This window comes from Filicampus tigris, chromosome 20 (assembly GCF_054856515.1).
Source record: "Filicampus tigris isolate MCC_2025a chromosome 20, RoL_Ftig_1.0, whole genome shotgun sequence".
Taxonomy (NCBI): domain Eukaryota; kingdom Metazoa; phylum Chordata; class Actinopteri; order Syngnathiformes; family Syngnathidae; genus Filicampus; species Filicampus tigris.
In genome coordinates, this window is record NC_141236.1 from 8,806,896 (window position 1) to 8,827,547 (window position 20,652).

At 42.0% G+C, this 20,652-nt stretch overlaps 1 protein-coding gene across 1 annotated transcript in view; it reads left to right on the top strand.

Moving 5' to 3' along the window:
• LOC147128181 (uncharacterized) overlaps window positions 1-20,652 on the top strand; it is a 192,689-nt gene that overhangs the window by 46,724 nt on the left and 125,313 nt on the right. The window contains exons 4-5 of the mRNA XM_086019310.1: window positions 6,093-6,261; window positions 19,891-20,030. Coding sequence (XP_085875436.1) covers window positions 6,257-6,261; window positions 19,891-20,030 — 145 coding nt within the window. The 5' untranslated portion in view covers window positions 6,093-6,256. The remainder of the gene's footprint in view (window positions 1-6,092; window positions 6,262-19,890; window positions 20,031-20,652) is intronic.

Here is a 20,652-nt window from a genome sequence, read left to right on the forward strand (position 1 = left end):
TATGTGACAACATTATTCTGTATTCTACACAGCCCTCACCTGGATTATTATATTCTTATCCAATAATTGTATAAATGTGCACACATTAGTGCTGTGTGATATGGACAAAATGATATCTCTGATAATATATATCCTAATATAGTACATTCTCTTAATAGAACATTAAAATTAAGGACATTTTGTCACATCTTTCCCACATTTATTTATAAAACAGGTTTTATATAGATAATGCACGGATGGATTTAAATATTGTCATTTGATCTCTTATGTGTGTTTTCCCAGGAAAGGCCGCAGGTACAACCAAGAAGATTTGTACATGGCGTTTATTAGCTTTTCATTAGAACGACTCTCGACGGACGTGCGTGTGCTGTATTCGTTGATAGCGTCATGCCGTTTCGTCCCTCAGCTGCGATGCACTGGCTAAATGCGTTAGCGTGTGTGTGTGAACTTTGATTTATATGTGTCGCGTTTGGTCACAGCAGCATATTTGAGTGTGTGTGTTTAGCAAGTTTGTCTCTTAAGAGATACACATTGTGTTCTAATTTTGCGTTGTTGTTGCTTCGTCAAGGTAATTCAATACCATCTCCTTTGGAAATGGGACATTACGACACCACTTACTAAAATAAATTAACAAATTGTGTAATAGTGACACAGCATGAAATGTTGAACGAAAGCTATTTAATTCAATTTGTGAAAAATGTCTAACATGACTCACTCAAAGACAATAACATTATACATTAACAATAACAATTTTGCAGTTGTTGGCAACAGTTTTTCCCCATTTACAAGTTCTCAAACAGAGCTACACTCATTGGCTTTGGCATCTATTCTTGTTCGAATGTCTTAAATATCAGTTTTAAAATGTTCTGCTACCACCTGGCTGTATACTTTGCTGCCAGCTAAGAATCAACTGATCATTTTGCTCACTTCATGGCCTACTAGATTCAATTTTTTTATGATTATTTTTTTCTTTATTGGCCATGTTTGGTGTTAATGGCGCTCAGGCAGTTCTTTTACGGATGCACCTGCTCGTGCAAAGTGTTTGCAAAATACTGACTCATAATAATAGTAATAAATTGCTGTGTTTGTGTTGTTGTTACCTCCCGGGATGGGCGTGCTGCCTACACATTTGTACAAATGTGTTGAGATGTAAAATACTTACTGTACACTAGTGTTTTTTTTTTCCTCACGCTTTGTGGGCTGTTGACACAGAACCCGAGCAGTTTTGCCAAATAGCTGCCCAAGCTTACAGCTGATACATTTATGGTTTCTACAAAAAACTGTTGAACAACATTAACAGTATGGTAATTTCTTCAAGGAACTCTGTTTTTGGTTCCTCGTCTTTCTTGTCTAATTGAAATGTCTTGCATTTTGACTTTTGATATAATTTAGCTTGAACCTTTTTCATACCGTACAGTATTTGCTTATAACAGTTTGCGGCAGTGTATAGTGTTCTGAAACGCAGCCTTGTGTCAAGCTACACTAACGGCTGGCTGGAACATAAATTGATGGGCGCTCATCATTGGTAATTTTATTAGATACAGCTGTAACCCAACTTACCGCTTGAAACACAGTGATACCTTAGTTTACATGAGTTTAATTTGTTCTGGGACCAAGCTAGTAACTCAATGTACTCACATACCAAATCAGTTTTCCCTGTTGAAATGAATTAAAATGCCATTAATCTGTTGGAACGCCCCAATTTTTTGTGAAGTGTTTTCAAACCATGTGACATATGTATTAAATCATTCAATTCCGTTCTTAAAATAATCTTAAAAAAGTACTGTGTGTCCCATAGTGGGACCTCATAGTGAGGTCATGGCAAGGGTCCCAAACGACACGGGTAGCTTTTTCACTCGCCACCATTCACCCACCGTGGCCTGATTTAAAGCGTCTGTGTGGGGAAATGAACTTTACTTCACTGGCCGTCGTATGATTTACAGCTAGCGCTGTGCTCTCATTTGCTCTGGCTGTGGATGTGACTGCCTTTTGTAACAGGGGACTTGTTTAGAGTGGCAGCGCTCATTCAGGCCATTGTTTGTGCAGCCATAATGACAGAACAGGCCACAATGGACATCGGAATGGCGACCGTGTGCCAACGTGTATGTCAAGCGCAAGTTCGTGGGGTTAACGGCGGGTCCCTGCATAGGGCGGCAACAACTGATTGATATCCATATTAGTCAGGCCCTAGTTATTATAATACAGTCAACACTCACTATTGGCGCGGGCTAGGGAGCGAGCCTCGATTTTCGGAACTGTTGCACACCGCTACAAACTACTAATTCCCAGAGCTGGGCATCGTCTCTCTCCGTCCCAGAGTTTCCGTCCTGCATATTTAATCGATTGTCCAACAACTACAACTAAACATATCGTTTGGTAGTAAGCAAGGTTATTGTTTTTAATCATCTCATTAGATAGCATGTGTGTACAATTTTTGACCTAGCAACTAGCTAGCATAACATAGCATAGCGCAAGGCTAGCTTTTAAGGCCTCTCTTGTCCGCATTTTGTGACCTAATGTCTTGCCTTTATATAAATGACTGACTTAACAGGCAGCTGCTAGTGAGTGTAGCTTAGCACAAGGCTAGCTAATCTAGATGACTTTGTAACCTCTCCAATTCACATTTTGCGCAAACAATTGTGTGAAGAAACTTGGCTATGTAGACAGCTAGCTGGTAGTGAAACATTTCTGAAGTGGTGTTTCAAGCATTCATTACCCAAAAACGCAGAAATCACGAGTCACTGACATTTACTGATTATTTGAGACGGTTATTTTTAGGTGATTATATTGCTGTATAAATGTGATTTGCCAGATTTATCTGTCTTACTGCAATGGCTGTAGCTCATTAACTGTCAATCACAAGCTGCCATGTCAGGGCTGAGTAACTCACACTGAAGTTGACGTGACCTCAGATCTCAGCCGCACCCCCCCCCCCCCCCCTGCACCAATAAACATGGAGGTGACTATGTCGGCACACGCTAATTGAGCATGAGTTACGAGGACACCGATAAGCCAGTCCCTTGTTGGTAGCTGCCCTCGCCACTGTTTTCTTTTCTAATGTCCTCCTTGCTGGCCGTTCCAGGCCGCGTTAATCACTATACGTCTGCCACACATCACCCCGCTCGGTTCACGTCCAAGCCAATTAGCGCAACCAGATAATTCACACGGCCACTTTTAACTACTGGGGCGAAAGTTCAGGCGCTGTCGTATATGTGGTAATGTACACTTGCAGGACGCTTCATTAGGTACATTTATCGGCAGTCATTGTTCTGTTTAATTATATGATATGACATATATATGACAGTTTTATCCTCATTAGTGTTGCAAAGGGGTAGATTATTTCTAGAGGGCTGTGAAGTTCATCTTGGGAATTTTTGAATAATAAGAACTCATAGAAATTAAGTAGATTTTTTTTTGCATTCACAAATTTGATGCACACAAACTAATGGTAATATATTTGTAGTTTTTTGTTTAAGTTATTGATATGTAGTTCCCACACGGAGCATATTCGATAAGGGACAGGAAATGTAAACTGCCTAGTGCTAGCCACACATTTGCTCTGTAAACAAATACAGTGCAGCTTAGTATTGGTTTCCTAAAAAGAAGACAAACTACTGACTTTTCTAAAAATTAAAGCTCTAATCTGTTATTATGTAATCAACCAAACTATGATATTAAAACCAGGGTATACCGAACCGAGATTTTGGGGCATACCCCTATCGTTTCGGCACTCGATTTAAATCTGATGGCAAACAAGGAAGGCCTTGTCAAAACAAATCTTTTTAAATTCTGCTTGGGGCAAGCAAGCATCTTTTTTATTCCCAAACTGCTTTTAAGTGAATGGCTTGCAGATGTGGCCTTGCCGAGACACATCCGCAAACTTGCGCCCATTTTGCTTTCTTCTCGCTGGTAGATAAAAGTGTTGTTGTATGATTAGAGGAGCTCATTAATGAGCCCCTTCCAACCCCCCCGCACTGCCCTTTCAGATTATTCATCAGCCGTCTGGTCCCTCTGGCCAGCATCACGTACGAGGCAGACTTCTGCTCCCCATTGGTGACCCCCCCCCCCACACACACACACCCAGCACAAACCCCTCCAGTACAGTATCTGCCAATCCTGTTGATAAAAGTGCCTGGTGAGTTGCGTTTCACATTAGTTTGGTTCTGGTATCTGACCAGAGCAGCGTGTTTGTGCTTGAAGATTGAAATGTTTGCACTCCTTTGATGGCCTTTACAGTGACTATTTTTGGCTGGAGGGGGTCTTAACCAGTTAGCTGAGTCAGGGTATGTGAGGGAGGTAGGAAAGGAGGATGTTGGCGCCTCTGAACCTGATTGGAATGATTTAGTAGGTTTTGTACAAAAGATTTTGAGACCTTGAGACATGTCCACCCAGTTTCATGTTGACAGATGAAATTGGTGTTGGGGCCTTTTTTTTTTTAATTTCAAGGAGGTCCAACTGTTCAGATTTGTGATTTGTGATTGGGATCCCAGAAATACGCAAATTTTCACTAAGATACAGTCTGTGTTTGCCATCTCACCAAAGAAAATACTCTTTAAGTGCACCCCTTGAAAGAAGTCACAAATCGGATCCAAGTACCCCAATACAGTATGTTCACATATTATACGAGGGAACAGACAATGTCAATTTGGGATTGAATTGATTGCAACTTTTCCCCCAATTTTTCTACCGACAACTTTCTCACATAGCAAGTTGCAAGAGCCAGTATGGAAGAATGTGCCTATTTGGAGGACGCGCTTGCATAACAACAGTATCCGTTGGTCAAAATCCTCCCGTAGCCAATCACAGACCTCAACGCCGTCTCTCTTCTCAAGTCTGCTGAGTGATGGTGGCCATGGCAACAGCCGGGCTCCCCCGAAACCGAGCAGCCCCCTGCTGTGCTGAGTTTGATGGCATCCAAACGGGTGGTGGAGTAATTATTGCGGGATGGCATGAGATGTGGGGGCCCCTAAGGTGTGACATAATGTGCGAAGCGTAGCAGGTGGTGGGCGCCCCCCAAACCCCTCAACCGCCCACCCCTCCGCCAAGAGGGCCCGTGGTCCAATGGTTGGTCTCAGCAACAAAAACACCCCGCCCCTAGGATGTGCAGCAAGGGATTTGTTTCCTTGTCGTTGAGATTAAAATAAAGGTAGGTAGCTGAAGTAGCCAGCGCACTCTGCACTTAAATAAAAGAACAGATACTTGTTTGAGAGAAAACTCTCTGGTAAAAGTAGAATTAACGATTCAACCCATTAAAATACAAACTTGAAAATACATTTCTTATTTTAGTAGAAGAGAAAGACTGGGGGTGACTCTCAGCTCGTCGCATCGATTATCAATGAAAGAAATGCCAATCAATATGTTGGAAGTCTGACAAGTTTAGGCACCTCACATTCAAACAGATTTTGTATATTTATGATATAAACAAAATATGTGTTGCGGTCGGTAGGAGAAAGTGTGTTGCGATTATCAGACAAGATGACGCAGGTCATGGAGTGAATGATGAATGCCATGTAAAAAAAGTCAGCGATGTCCAAGCTGAGCCATTTTGAACGCCAGAAGCGGATGTTTTCTAGGCTAGCACAAGACAACGCATGCTCCCCTCATCATTCTTGTAGCCGTCATCATTAATTGACCAACCAATCAATATTTCAACTGCAGTTGACTTTACCCTCTTTTTTTCCCACGTCTTTCTGTTATTTGCGGAGGTTGAAAAAAAAAACGACAGGCCTATTTTAAAGTAAGGAGTACAAAGTACAGATATCTTTTTTCAAATGTAGTGAGTACTGGGAAAGTAAAAAGTTGTCAGAAAAATATATAGTTAAGTACAGATAACTGACGAATGTAAATGCAGTATAACAAAGTGTTTCCACTTTCCACCATTGAAAATAAGCAAGTATTCTCCCTAATGGAGCTTGACCGGCAGGTTTAGTCACGATTAATACTTGATGCCGAGTACGAAAGTGATCGGGATCACTCCCAGAATGGCTGTCGTGACAAAGAAGCTCATATAAAAGTATGCATGAAGGATGCGTGTTTGCAGCTAGTGTGAGCGCCCGCGTGTAACCCAGTCGCTTTTATCGGCGTGTGTCCAGATGAAATCGGGCGGATGTCGAATGAAAGGAGGGAGCTGTCACGTTACACTTGTACATCCATCAGCGGCGGCGTCAGGTATCCCGTAGCAGCGGTAGCGGCGGCGGTGGCCAGCTGAGTAACATCAGCCGAGTGAAGCCAACCGGGCCAGTGTGCGGTGTGGAAAATGGGGTGAGAGAACTTTTTTTTTTGGAGTGGGTGGTGGGGTGGGGTAATAGATTTGCATCAAATAAATGAAAAATATCTTAATAGAATTCATGTTGCAAGTTACAATATATTAAGTAAATTAATTTAAAAAAAATACTACTCATAATAATAATAATACATGAAATAGTTACTCAAAATTTGTGATGGAAAAAAGTCTTGAGGCAGTGAAAGTTTAAGGTGTGAAAATTGACCATCACCAGTGGTTCTGAAACATTTTACACCTTGTACCACCTCAAACAAATACTTGACTCGCCAAGTACCTTCACACAATTAAAATGCAGTAGCATAGTAGGCCCAAGTGCTTATCAAAAGTGAGGTAGAAATATAGGGGTGGGGGAGTATTGTATTGCACAAGAAATTTTAGAACAAATATTCTAAAAGATTGAATGCAAATATATTGTCCCTAAAAATTAAATACATACCGCAAAAGGTAGCCTGCATACAGTATTTGTACTTGTACCACTGTTCTAGAAAATTATCAAATAGTAATAATAATGAATACTTCATGAATACGTTCAAAATAATCTTAATGAGATTTCACATTTGAAATGGTTAAAATACATGAAACAGTAATACTATTTAATTAACAATAAATTAAAATTTCTACTTAGATATTGATTTCTTTTAATCTAATTTTACAATTAAAAACAATAACATAAATAAAATAGTGACATTCAATTCCATTTACAAAGATAATACACAGCATTTTCAATTGAATAGGCTGTTCATGTGGTAGTCAGCGGTTTACAACTGCATTAGGAACTGGTCATACTTTACTTCTAATCAAAATTTTTGAAACAGCTATCTGTAGATTGCAATGCCGTTTTACACCACTGCAGTGATGTTGACTTGAAGTGAAATAACAACCTAGCGGTGGGCCGTAAACAATCATACAAAAGCAACAAATCATCGCATTGTCAATCAAACAATTGCTAAATATGGCGGTCACGACACATAAATCTTAAGTAAGTGAAGCATATGTTTAAGCTTGGGGGGCACACAAAGGCTTTCTTAACATCTTTGGTGCAGTGAATGGAAAATGATAAACAAAAAAAAAAAAAACACCCACTTCCCGTGCCATAAATCGCCAGCACGAAGGAAGTATGTTTAAATCATCAGACGTCGCTCATTCATAGTGGAAAAGGCATTCCCATGATGCCCTCAAGAATAAACAGCGCTACCGGCCCGGGTGGGACACAATGGTGTGAAATTGTACCCTGGTGCTAGACATGCAGCCGGCATAGCAACACAACACAACACAGTGTGCCCTTTCTCAGGGATAATGGTGATCTCCCGTTTATTGCGGTGGATACGTCATAAGCGAAAACTTGCAACATTTGAAAGACCCTCAAAACTGTTATTTAAATAGTTGTACCCCTCCCACACGCTGTAGACACATCTATGAAAATAATGTACTGTATCTCTTCTGGTGCCTCTGTGTTTATCTACCTTTACAAGGCTGGGCCTGGTCGAGTGCCAGTTTGAGTTTTTTTGAGTGCAGGGGCGTGAGCTGTGGCACACAGCAGCTCCTGCGTGAGTGCGTTCATTGCATTCATCTATTGCACTGTTCTTCCGGTGATAGAAAAGAAGACGCATTCCACCCAAAAAAAAAAAATAAAAAATCATTACAGGCTTTTTTAAAAAATGTATTATTATTATTTTTTTTTTTTTACAGAAGCGGGTCTGAGGGAAATTGGGCATACATCAGTCTAACACTTTATTTTTGTTGGGCTTTGGTGGAAATCCTGAGCCCAACTCGCCCGTTATATCAAGCAGCTGTCTTGATTTCATCCACTTTAAATTGCACGTGTAAGGAAATTGAGAGCATTGGACCATCTGTTCTTCTGCCTTGCGCTCAGTCTCCTCCTGCCCAGTCAGGGGTCTCTGTTTGACCAGCAGGATTGGGCAAAACATACGCGGGAATTAAAGCTCTTTGGTAACGACGTATACCACTAGGGAAGGAGCTCGACGGGATCATTCAAGGCTTAAAACTAGTGATTTGTTGCTGTTGGAGCTGTGAAAGGGGTGTAGGCAGGAAGCAGGCCTCCCAACTGTTCCCTGGACCAGGATGTGGAGGGCTGCTCAGCTCAGCATCTCTGTGCCATCCAAAGCTTACAGAATGAAGAAAGCTAATTAGTCAGGGTCAGCGAGGGATGGGTGTGGAGCTTAATGTGGGCTTTGGTTTTGATAACATTCCTGGTGAGTACGAGCCAACATTCTGCAGCACAAACTTGGTTAATTGAAGCAACGTGCACAAAGTTATGATGTAGATATCATAAGGGACACATTGAAAAACACATTCCATATTTGCGAGCAATAAACCGGAACCCGGAGCGCTTTAATGGGATCCCCGCGGCCCTGCAATACAAATACTGGCGAGGCTAACACTTATCGCGGCCGACTTAATGAATATTCACACTTGGACTGCATGGCTGAGATAGCAGCTGGGGACAGAGAGCCCAGAGTGGAGGCGTCCTTACAATTGCTGGTTTGAGGTGATACTACCCAAACCCCCCCACTTGTTGCCAGAAGTGGTTTAGACCCGCTATGGTCAAGCTGGACATTGTGAAAGAATCGAAAAGTGTGATATTTATTACCATGTTTTATGGACTCAAAAGGTAGACGTTATGGAAAATAGACTTGTCATTGCTTGTATACGAATAGTTAGGGCTTCAACTAGATTGCCTGGACTGGAAAATGTATCTGTGAGGGGGTGCCTCTGAATTTTGCCAGAACATTACATCCCTCATGCAGAGGGCAGGCTTCGCAAGCCATCAGGGCGCCACCACATCCCATCTCAGGTGCGCCATAATAGAGGAAGGGACAGGAGTTGGGGGGGGGGGGGGAAGCCAACGAAGGCATTGATAGATAGGCTTGTCCATTGCATTGTGTGTGTGTGTGTGTGTGTGGGTGTGTGTGGGGGTGTGTGTGGGTGTGTGTGTGTATGTGTGAATCTGTGTGCATGAGTCATTTACATGGCAGCCACCTCCACTCCCGAGTTTCTCCAGCCATGACTTGGAAGCTAGGCAAGATCTGCCATGTTCAAGCTACTATACCGGACTGCATGGAAACACTATCATGTCAACGCCAAAACTAGGCAAGCTGTAGTGAATTTTGCCAGATTGGAGTGGGGTTGTCGTGTTCTGTGATGTCTACCATTTGAAAAGTGTAATTAGGCAGGTATGTAGTAAAGCACCACCTCTTCGAGTGAAAATACAATACAATGCATGCTTTTTTTTTCTGTGCACTTTGGGCATCCTTTCTCAGTATTGCCCCTGCAATAGAGGGCAAGAATTTTCTTTACATGAATGAATAGGGACCAAAATGTGTTGTATTTTTGATACTGTGGTTTACAATACTATCTGAAGAGCATACAAGTGGACTCCAGTTGCATCCCTGTGGGACTCCGCAGCACAAAACATGTCCCTCGCAAAATAGGATTATCTAATTAATTCTTCGTGTTGAGTGATTTCATTTGTAGATTACGAACCAGAATTTAAAACAATATCAGAGACAAACTACTTTATTTGTCAATCGGGGGCTTTAACTGCTCTGTGGAAAACCCACTGCTGTGCTCTATCTGTCCACTTGGCCCATAAAACATCTGTTTCAGTCCTGTCATAATAGACTTTAGTAGGCCTTTTATCACAGTTATAAACTGAGCCATCCAATAAACAGTTGCCATATGCTCTTTTATTGTGAAATATTTGCTTGTTTGCTGTATCACCTCTTAATAGAGCTTTATAGCGGGCAATAAAGCAGCCTCAGGTGTCAAATGACATAGATAACATGTTTCAGCGATGCGACTTGGTCCTCGGGATGTCGTGACGCAGCCTCTTTTTGAGGCCATTAGTTGTTGTTTATTACCGCCAGTGAGGCATCCTTCCTGTCTTCATCTTACGAAGGGGGACCCTCTGCCGCGGCACCAAACAAAGCAGTAAATATCCCAACCTCGTTTGATCCCACAAGAAGAAGGAAGGAGCTTTGATCGTTGTCCCAGAGCTCGGTGGGGACACATGTGGCACAGAGTCCAGTGGTTCATGTTTTCCTTCATGGGCTCGGGAATGGCTGAGCAGAGGTAAAAAAGGATGACGGCGACAAATGGTTTAGCAAATACAATACGTATTTTGAAAGCAACCTGAAGTGGTTCGTGGTGAAGTGCAGATTTGCGATGGCAAATCCTTATATGGTGAGAGGGATGCACCTATTCCACCTTTTTCAGACAGAGTACAAGTAAAGTACTTTAAGTACTCACCAATACCAAGTACAGGTACTCAATAATGCGGTTATGTCTTGCACGTGGGATGAAAATGTTTTGTTTCAATCGGATGTTGTTAAAACATAACACAAACTTCTTAAACATTGCATATTCCGCCCGGATATGAAACTTTTTAGACTAACAACTTTTCATTCCTGACTTTTTAACATCCACCTGCATGTTTTTATAACAATCTTGCCACACATTTCACTTAAATGCAGCCAATAACTCAAGGCGTTTAGTTCTAAAATTTGGCAGCACAACTGATGTGATACATTATCACACCATCGCTTATTTCCCTTTAATCTGGACTCTGTTTTGAAAAAGGGAGGGGCTTTTTGATGAAGACTGTTATGCATTAGCTGTAGAATTGCTACAGTTGTCCAAGAAATGGCAGCGTGATCAAAGGAAACATTGATTTCATGAGCCATTCGCAGTTTAACTGCACGGGTTAGCAGTGGCGTGCAAAGTGTGGGTAAGGGGGGGGGGGGGGGGCAATAGGGCGAGTGCCCCTGGCATCCCCGGAGTTGTGGCGTCCACAGTAAAATGGGGCTTGAGTCACTTTGCGACGGAGGCGGCAACTCGATTAGAGTTCATCATCCATTTTGCAGAGCTTTATTTGCATTTGGCTAAAGGTTTTATCATCCGTCTTTACCTTGAAGTATTCTCTCATAACTGACCTGGCTCCTACCCGGAAGATATACAGTATGTCAGGCTGGTGAAATGGTATCGGTGTCGTAGCATCAGAGCATTTTTACGAAACTGAGTACATACGATATTGTTGCCGATATGATAATGCTACTTTCCTAGTGGTAAGCGAGAGGAACACTTCCTCGTGCTCTAGGCATGTTTTACCCCATAAACAAACACAGTGGTGCTCAACCTCTGGCTGGCGAATGCCACGGCTACTCGGCGCCCATCTTTTTAACTCATGTGAAATTGCATCTTCCAATTGTCGTTTTGACCTAGTGCAACCGACTCTAGTAGATTGACACGGAGTCGCTCCACAATGTTTTGAGTGTCCTTATTCATGTTCCCCGGGACATTAAAAAATTGTTGTCTCTGCCAGAAGAAGAAAACGCCATTTTATATTATAACGTGCAACGTTTACAACGTTGGCTTTCGGATGAGGTTTGAGGCAATGAAAGTGCAGCTGGTGTCCTTATTGATTTCTGTTTCGTGCACAAATGCACATACACGTGCTCGGTTCCGCAGTTTTGCAAGCCCACTGGGCAATATCTCCATTACATGTGTGACGTACTTTTATAAAATATATGATATACGGGCGAAGCCATTTATTGTTTTTTTTATTGATCTTTCAAATTGAAAGTATTAGATTGAACAAAAATACTATCTGAAGAATGTAATCGATTCCATTCACTTGTGTTGGATAAAAAGTAAACACTTATTTGAAAGAATCAACAAATAGCAGATATGAAATGTTAGAGTAGATGAATGAGCATATTTGGGCATAAGCAGGATGTTAATTCTGTGCATAAATGCCCAAGGACATGTGCATTTTGCAACCCACTGGTTTATAACTCCATTGATGCACGTGAGGTACTTTTCTAAAACGTTTGTGATGTTCATGGAGCCATTTATTTTTGTATTCGTCTCGCTTTGTGCCATTTCCTTCTTTTTTGACCCACCTCTCAGTATTCATTCAAGTGCGGCCCTCACTGTTCTCCTGCTCCCTGCCCCAGCCCCCCCCAGCCCCGCCATTTATCCATCCCTCCCGCCGCTTGACAGGGTGTGTATGTTGTTTTTATCGCCGTGACATGATGTCTCTTCCCAGGGCACGTCCCTGATGGCTCCCCGGGGTCCTAACCCCCTGCACCTGCAACCCACCCTCCCGCTTTACATGAGCCTCTGTGTTCCCTCTCTTAAATCACCAATACCAATGCTAACGAACAATCCCAAACATTTAGTACACCGTAAAAAGAGAACGGCTATCTCCTTCTTTCTTTTTTTTTTCATAGGACATGCCACGATACATGTTTATTCAGGTACATCCTTCCTGACTCTTGACTGTAAACCTGCCTGCCGGTTGTCACGCGGTCACAACGTTAACCCTCGGACAAGTGTGAAGACCCCCGGCGAGGTCATCAGCCAGCATCGAGCCAGGTGCCATAGTTGTCGACGCGAGACACAAACACAGACGCAACGAACTGCAGGCCCGCCGTTAAACTGTCCGCCGTTTTACGTCTTGTCAAGCTTGTCAGTAAACGGGCGAAACCATTCACTTTTCTTTCGCCAACCGGGGGACCCCCATATGAAACTTCAAACCCCTGAAAATGTTTCATTTTGGGGGCAGGGTGGACTCTGGACCTATCTGCCAATTTCAGGATAAAAAACTGGTTCGAATTTAAATGTAGTTCACTGATTATCTATGCCAGGGAAATTAATTGTGTCCTGCCTCGTGAATTCATACTCACATTAGCTAGTTCTTTTAGTGCAGGCTACAGGTTTATTTTGGTCCATTTTTGGGCGTTTGTTTTGACTTTTTCAATTTTTTTTCAATAACACTTTCCCCCCTCAACAATGCCCAAAATATTATTAAAAAAAAATAATCACAAATATGAGTCAAAAATGCACAATTATTGGAAATAGTGGCAAAGTATTTGTATAGAGGTTAGAAAAAACAAAAATGTTGTATGGAGCTGTGCAACAAGCAGAAGTTTGGCAGATGGTAAAAAACTCTTCACCAAAGTGGCTTCAAGCTGTTCAGTGCCACTCATAGTTAAAATTTATTGAGAAAGTCAACAAAACAAAGAGTATTACATGTAGTGTATTCAAAACAACTTTATTGGTTTGCTTTAAAGTCTGCTAGCTTAATGGAAAACGCCAGGGCTAAGGGTTAGCATTGATGCAAGAGCATTGATGATGAACTGTTACAACCTTTCAAGCAAAGGATATTTGAACACAGTAGAGCAACACATGTGGACAGATAATATAAGCAATACTGACAGGCTAATATTCTTTATCGTCTGTGAAGAGTTGAAGTGTGTATATTTGGTCTGCATCAATAGTGGAAAAACACAAACTTCATTGACATAAGTGACGAAACTCGATGCCCATAGTGCTGCTTATAGATGGGAGGGCGTGTAGTGTATGTGTGTGCGTGCGTGTGCTGGGGCCCATCTGGGGTGGCAGTGGCGGACGAAGGCGCAACGGCACGTCTTAAAGGAGGAAAACGACACCGCGCTAATCTGCCTCGCCTTTCAACCGCCTCCTCTGTTTTCTGTTGATGGACAACGCTCGCTTTTTGTTCGCTTCCCTCGCCACCTTTTATGTGTCTCCCGCTCAAACTGCGCGGTGTCCGTTTCTTTCCATGACCTCTTCTCCCGCCACCACCTTCGGCATTCGGAATTTCTGGGTCATTTGAAAAAGCTTCACAATAGACCAGGGGTCACCAACTTCGGTCCTCGAGGGCACCTGTCCTGCAGGTTTTCCATCCCTCCCTGCTGCAATACACCTGTTAAAATGATCAGGGTCGTTATCAGGCTTCTCAAGAGCTTGCTGATGAGCTGCCCTCGAGGACCGGAGTTGGTGACCCCTGCAATATATGCAGTGCCTTTAATGTTAAACTCGTTTTACAGGTATGTCCTGTATTGCATTATATCACAATAGGTGCTAAGACTGAACTAAAAATATGAGCCATAATTAAATACTATCATAATGGTTGAATATATTATGCAACCATTAGGCAATACACAAATATTGGAGCAACATATATTAATTAGACAAAAAAATACACACATATAAGAGTAAAATAGAAAAATGTCATAAATCGATTACAACATATCAAAAAACCTTTCATATTTCACAAAAGAAACAACTGCTACGTCATCTCCCCCAAACACTTATTCATAGGTTTTAGAGCTATGAGTTATGCAATAAATAAAAATAATGATGAGCTGACTGTGCAGTTTAATAAGTGGGAATGAATCTGCACACATTTACCTTTGTGTCTGACCAGCTCCTTCTGCACTGAAACATTACAGTTATCTGAAACTAGATAGATAAAATATAGATAGATAGATAAAAACATGCTTACTCAAATGCATTTAAATTTGGTCTTGTCTAAAAAAAACAACAAAAATAAATCAAAATCTTGAGGATGACACAAAGCTGCACAGCTCCCGTGAGGTGAGGAAAAAGCGGAGTTTATAGATTTGTTGTCAAACTATTTTCAACACTTTAAATTTGTTATGAATGCATAAAATACAGACAGACCAATATGAAATTGACCATATTTGGACATTCAAGGTTTCCGCATGTGTTTTATTATTACTATTTGATTCCATTGTATTTGATTTAAGGGCATACTTTTATTCATGTGCCTTAGATTGCGCGCGTTATAAATTGAGTGCTCTTGGAAAATTCTCCTCTTCCTCCCTGCCATCCTCTCTCTCTCTCTCTCTCCCCCGCCTCCCCCGCTCGCTCTTCGGCCCACTCAAACTCCCACACGCCGCTCGTCTACCTCTCACCTACATCCTCCTCTCTTCTTTTGCCTCTCTTTCCAAATGCGCGGACGCACGCTTCTCTTCTCACCCCTCACCACCAGTCATTCATGTTTCCATGCCAACATCCAGAGCAACAGTCCTTTTATAACTTCACATGTTAAAGAAGGAAAAGCAAAATGAAAGAAACCAGAGTGGAATATTTGACACTATTCTGTTTGGTGCGTCTGTGAAACGCCATTTTTTTTTTTTTTTTTAGTTTACCAGACATGGTGTATTGAGTCATCAGGCAGGACGTTTGCTTTTGGGAGTGGCACAAGTCAAAATATTACAAAAAAAATGGACAAAAGGACACCCACATTTTTAGAAAAAAAAAATACACAAATAAAAGGAATTTGTGCAAAAATACAGGATATTTGCTGTTTTATAAAAGTGCCCCTGGGTTTAAACTAGGGATGGCTGAGTACTAATACCAGGTATCGGTATTGTGCCGATACAGGCCTTATTTCATTGTATCCGGTACTCATGAATGCTGTCAATACCAGCCACCGATACTTAACTCAAACAAAAGAAAATTCAGACATTGAGTAAATCCTCCTCATCAATAGTTGGCACTACGCTTTGTTCACAATTGTCATTGTCTTCATTGAAATTTTGTGTATCAAAAGTACTTGTGGTATCGGTACTCAGTATCGGTATTGATTAGTACTTGGATGACTGAGTAGTAGTATTGCCTGAAGACACGTGGTATCAAATATGCCTAATTAAACAATCTGTTCAAAACACACACACACACAAAAACACAACCTCAAATATGGGGACCTCACACTCATAATGTAACATTTTCTTAAATTGTCCCTTAGTTGAAAACACTCTAATTTGTACGAAAGTAGACATATACACACACTTGGGACAGGGCAGCGTAGTGGGTCCCATTTACACACGACTGTAAATTACCCAACGCTTCTCAATCAATTATTCATAATCGCTAATTAATTATGAAACGATCAGTAATCCAACACCAGTCCATTCGGCGGCCGTTGCCGAGCAACCACGACTCCTTTTAAATGCCACCATTGTTGCCCGTAACTAGAGTGCCAATTTCTTTCCCCGCCATTGGATGAGAGGGGGTGTGTATTGGGAGGCGGGGTTGGGGGTGGTCAGAGAGTAAACAACATGCACGTCCATATCATACTGGGCGAGCGTAAACAAGTGCGGCTGGTTAATAATGCAGCAGCGCTTTGGCTGGTGGCGGTAGTGAGTTGTAGTGGGCCACTAATGGCCCACGTCAATCATGTTAGAGCACACACGCGTCTGCGGGGAGGCGTAAACACGGCAATTTGGTCAGAAAGGCCGCGTCAGCTAGGTCCCGCGGTCGTGCTACATATGGCGTCAAGCACGATTCACACAAAAGTTGAGACCTATCTGATAAAGGCAGAAATGTTACAGAAAAATAGAGGAAGATGTTACATTAGCTTAGAAGACAACAAACAAATGCAAAAACAGAAAGTAGTAGAAAATGCAAAGTAGAAACAAATGAAAAATGAATATGATAAAATAAAAATTTTTAAAAACAGAATGAATGGAAAAGCATAAAAATGTGCACAAAAACTAACAATAAAAATTCCTAGAATTTTTCTTCACTTTGTTTTGGGACTGTTCCTTCTCTTGGAATAAGTGTCACAAAAAGCTCGAGCAAAATCCTAACAAAAATAGTCAGTTCTGCTTGACGTCTCCCTATGAGGGTCATAGGAATTGGCCATGAGCTTTTTCTGCGACTTTTTCCAGCCTCTACGCCCTCAGAGGCATCGGAGGTTCCGCCGTACAACTTCCTCCGCCTTATTTTATCTCAGGACATAAACGGCGTCCCGTCCGTAAATAGAGAAACCCGTGTTTTCACTGTCACAGAATATCCTGCGTTGTGGAGAACATCCTGCCTTTGGTGAGAAAACCTTGTTGTTCTCCTGAAAGAGGTGAACCCACTTTGCGTGTGCGTGTGTGTGTCCACGTGGGAGAGCGGTGAGGGAAAACAACAGCAACAAAAGGCAATCACTCCGAAGCCTAAAAGTGAAAGAAGTGAGTAAAGGAGTGAGGGTGGGGCAGAGCTGAGGGGAAGTGGCAAGCACCGTGCGACCAGACGACGGTTCCTTCCTCGCCAGCCTGAGAATCAGGAAGGAGAGAGCGGCGTGTTCCTCCGTTATCGGAACGAACAGGAAATGCGGAGGGCTTCGGGAGGCGTCTTCGGGGTGTCTCGTCGCTGGATATTTTTTTTCGCTTGGCAGTCGACGTTGGCGGAGCTTTGAGCTTTCGAGTTTGCATTTAGGTTTAAGACAATTTGTATAACGTATTATCGTTTGTTATAATACAAAACAAACCATGAGAAGACACGGTGAAAATGATCGCAATCACAATATTGAGGAATAAAATAAAGCATTCAGGTGATTCGGGTAGTAGTTTTATGTAACTTTTTGGAGCAATAGATTTTAATTTTTTTTTTTTTCACTTAGTCCTTCCCGCCTCCTATATTTAAGTTAATTATTAGTCAAACAATGCAAAATAACTAACAATAATATTAAACATACTTTTTCAGGAGTCAGTTAGCCCGTCTATGGTGTTTTGCAATGTGTGTTAGCATTAAGCTACTTGAATTGTGTTATTGTTTTACACACATGTAATTCTCTTTGTTTTTTATTTGACAGTAAACTTCAACTGGGAGTGTCGTTAAACAGTTTGGAGACTCTTTTTTTTTAAAAGAATTGTTCACTCACTGAACTGTGACTAGGTGGGGGTTCACTGTAATTCCGGTCATGTCCTTCACTCCAACCTTTCCCGCAGAGTTCTCCCCTTGCGTTGACCAGCCTCACCAAATTAGGCTCAGCGTGACGGATGTACAGCCCGTAGGCCACCAGACGTAGATTTCGGGGCCCTCTGATTGTTGCTTTTCGGATTCTTTGTATTTCTTTGGCACGTCCGACTTTTTCTTGGACCTCACTTGCAGCTGTACAAACGGCTGACGCGCGGAGGGGATGTCGGACGCATCCGAACCCGCCGTGTGCCGAGAGATCATGAAAATAATCAGCGTGGCCTGAGCAAACAGCGTGCAGGTGCTCCAGATGAGACAAGGAGGGGGCGCCACCTTGCAAGGACCAAGTAGTAGCAGCAGCAGGTTGCCTTGGGAACCCTTCGCTCACCCCCACCGCACCATAAACCACCCCCCCCCCCCCCTTTTTAATCTGTGACAGACCAAACCTTTTTTCCCCCACTTCTTGATATACACACACAATGCATGCGTGTGCACACTCACACACATGCACGGACACCGGGCCTATAAAGATAAGCGCGCTATTATATCCATCACTGAGCCCCGTGAAGCCTTTTTCAGTCCCTCTGTTCAGAATGAAATAAAAACATTCATACTCTGTTAAGTACAGTACTTTCAATCAAAATATGTATTTGTAAAAGCATTTTTTTTCCCATGTATTTGGTTGCTAAAGTTACCCTACGCCTTCATTTCAGCATCATCAAAGGCTCCTTAAACATCCCCCAACCCCCTTAGGCCTCTTTCAGTGCCCCCCACCCTCCTCCTTTGTTTTACTTATGTATACATAATATAAATGACATTCACTCTCTGTGCAGAGTGCACCTCTTTTTTTTTTTTTTTTTTCTTAAGAGGAACAATGTAAGCTTATGTCAAATGTATACTTTATGGTTGGCCGTTTTGGAAGGCTTCAGTTTGACAAATATGACAGGAAAACAAAAGTACGATAACAGCGCGACTAAATGTGTTCCAAAATAAATTGTATAAGCATGATAGAAAAAAAAAAATGTAAAAATGTCCATTGACTGTTGGGAGCCTACCGGACACACTTGGCTCGCTGGCGCCAACTTAGTGGTCGCGCTTCCCGGCGAAGCGCCATGGGCGAATGGCCAAGGCAGCAAGTTGTGAGCCACTAGCTGCTAACGCCAGCGACTGACGAGAATGGCTTCTACGAGTCGATGTGTCCGCAGGTAGCTGGCTAGATAAATGGATCCGATGTTTAGCTTGTCGTCCCAAAATATTTACTAACTCTGTCTGGCTTTGTCAGTGAATAAATAAGGTGGGCAGGAACAACTTTGAACATATAATGACGAAAATATGGCAGCCATCGTAGGTGAGCATTTTAAATGTCTTTTTTTGAGAATAAATAATTTGTCGATTTAAGTAAGACGCACCATATAACAAAGATGCACATTTTACAATGTAACAGAATATTGGGTTGAGTTCCTCTTCAAAGTGTTTACACACAATATCTAGAACTACAGAGTCATTGCTAGTTTGTCATCCCCAAATTTATGGGCAGTGTTCGTCTTTCTTCTTTCCCACAAGTAACCCAGTACATTTCTAGTTTGGGATTCCAAAATGTGTTACATTGTGCCAGCATGGTGTGTGAGTGTGTAGAATAAATTAGAGGGTTTAAACTAAAAGGCCCTCTTTTAGGATGCAGTACATTCCAAGTTTGAAAGTGCCCAAATGCATATGTGGTGCGTGAGTCTGCGTATTGAGATTATGGCCACACTGTGTATTGCATGTGTGTAATCCTAATGCTATACTTCCCTCTCGTGGTCATCAACTGAACTGTGCTTTAAATCAACCACCATAAATCAAAAGCAACAAAATCACATGTGAAAGTGTTTGTTTTGTCCTCCTCTTTGCATCTTAATGGTAAAGATCCCATTTGGAGTGTTAAAATAGTCTTTAGAAAAAATCAGTTAAGGTGACCTCTTTCTGGGTCATTGGACCGCCGGTGTGTGTGATTTGGGCGTGTGTATGCCATTTGAATGTGTCCATCACGCAGGAAGTTGTTAATGGCTTCCTTTTCCCTCTCCCACCAGGCTGAGGAGGGAAGAGGGTTCCAGACCCCTGACCCCCACACCCACCTTCGATACCCGATCACGCAGCCTGGAGAAGGGCTGCGAAGGTACCAGGAGGGGCGTGTCCTGTAGACCCGTCAAGGGCCTCACAATCAGAAAAGGTAGTGAATCTGGTTTAAAAAATTTTAAAAAAAACAACACACAATGCATGGAAACAGAAGAACATGTTGTTAGATACATACTACTTCCTACTTTAGCACTAGAGGGCAGTATAGCCTTTAAACTGAACTATCTATTTTCTGCAACTTTGCTTGTTCCAGGTTAAAACAAAGTCCTTCAGAAATTGCTTATGGTAGCCTGTTGTGTACTTTTAAGTTACAGTTGAACCCAAGGTAAATAGGCCTTTTTGTAAGGTTGTACATTCCTGTCAGATTTATTTAGGGTAATTCCCATAGGGGGGGGAAAAAAACATTACTCCTCAGCTTTTAGTATCATTTTGACTAATGGGAATAATTTTAACATGATATCCAAGTGAAGGTTATCACTCATATTATCAGTCGAAGCATATCTCCTTCAAGGTGTGTGCACACATCTCACTTGAGTGGGTCCCCTCCAAAAGAATGTAAATGTGACATTTTAGCTTCACTAAGCCTTAGCCGTCTGGGCAAATGTTGGCATTTTCTTGATAAAAACTTTTACGGGAAAAAGCTACAAATCAAGGAGAGTGCACAATCGTCAATCATGTATCATTTTAAAGGTGATTACAGGAAGCAAGATGTGTTA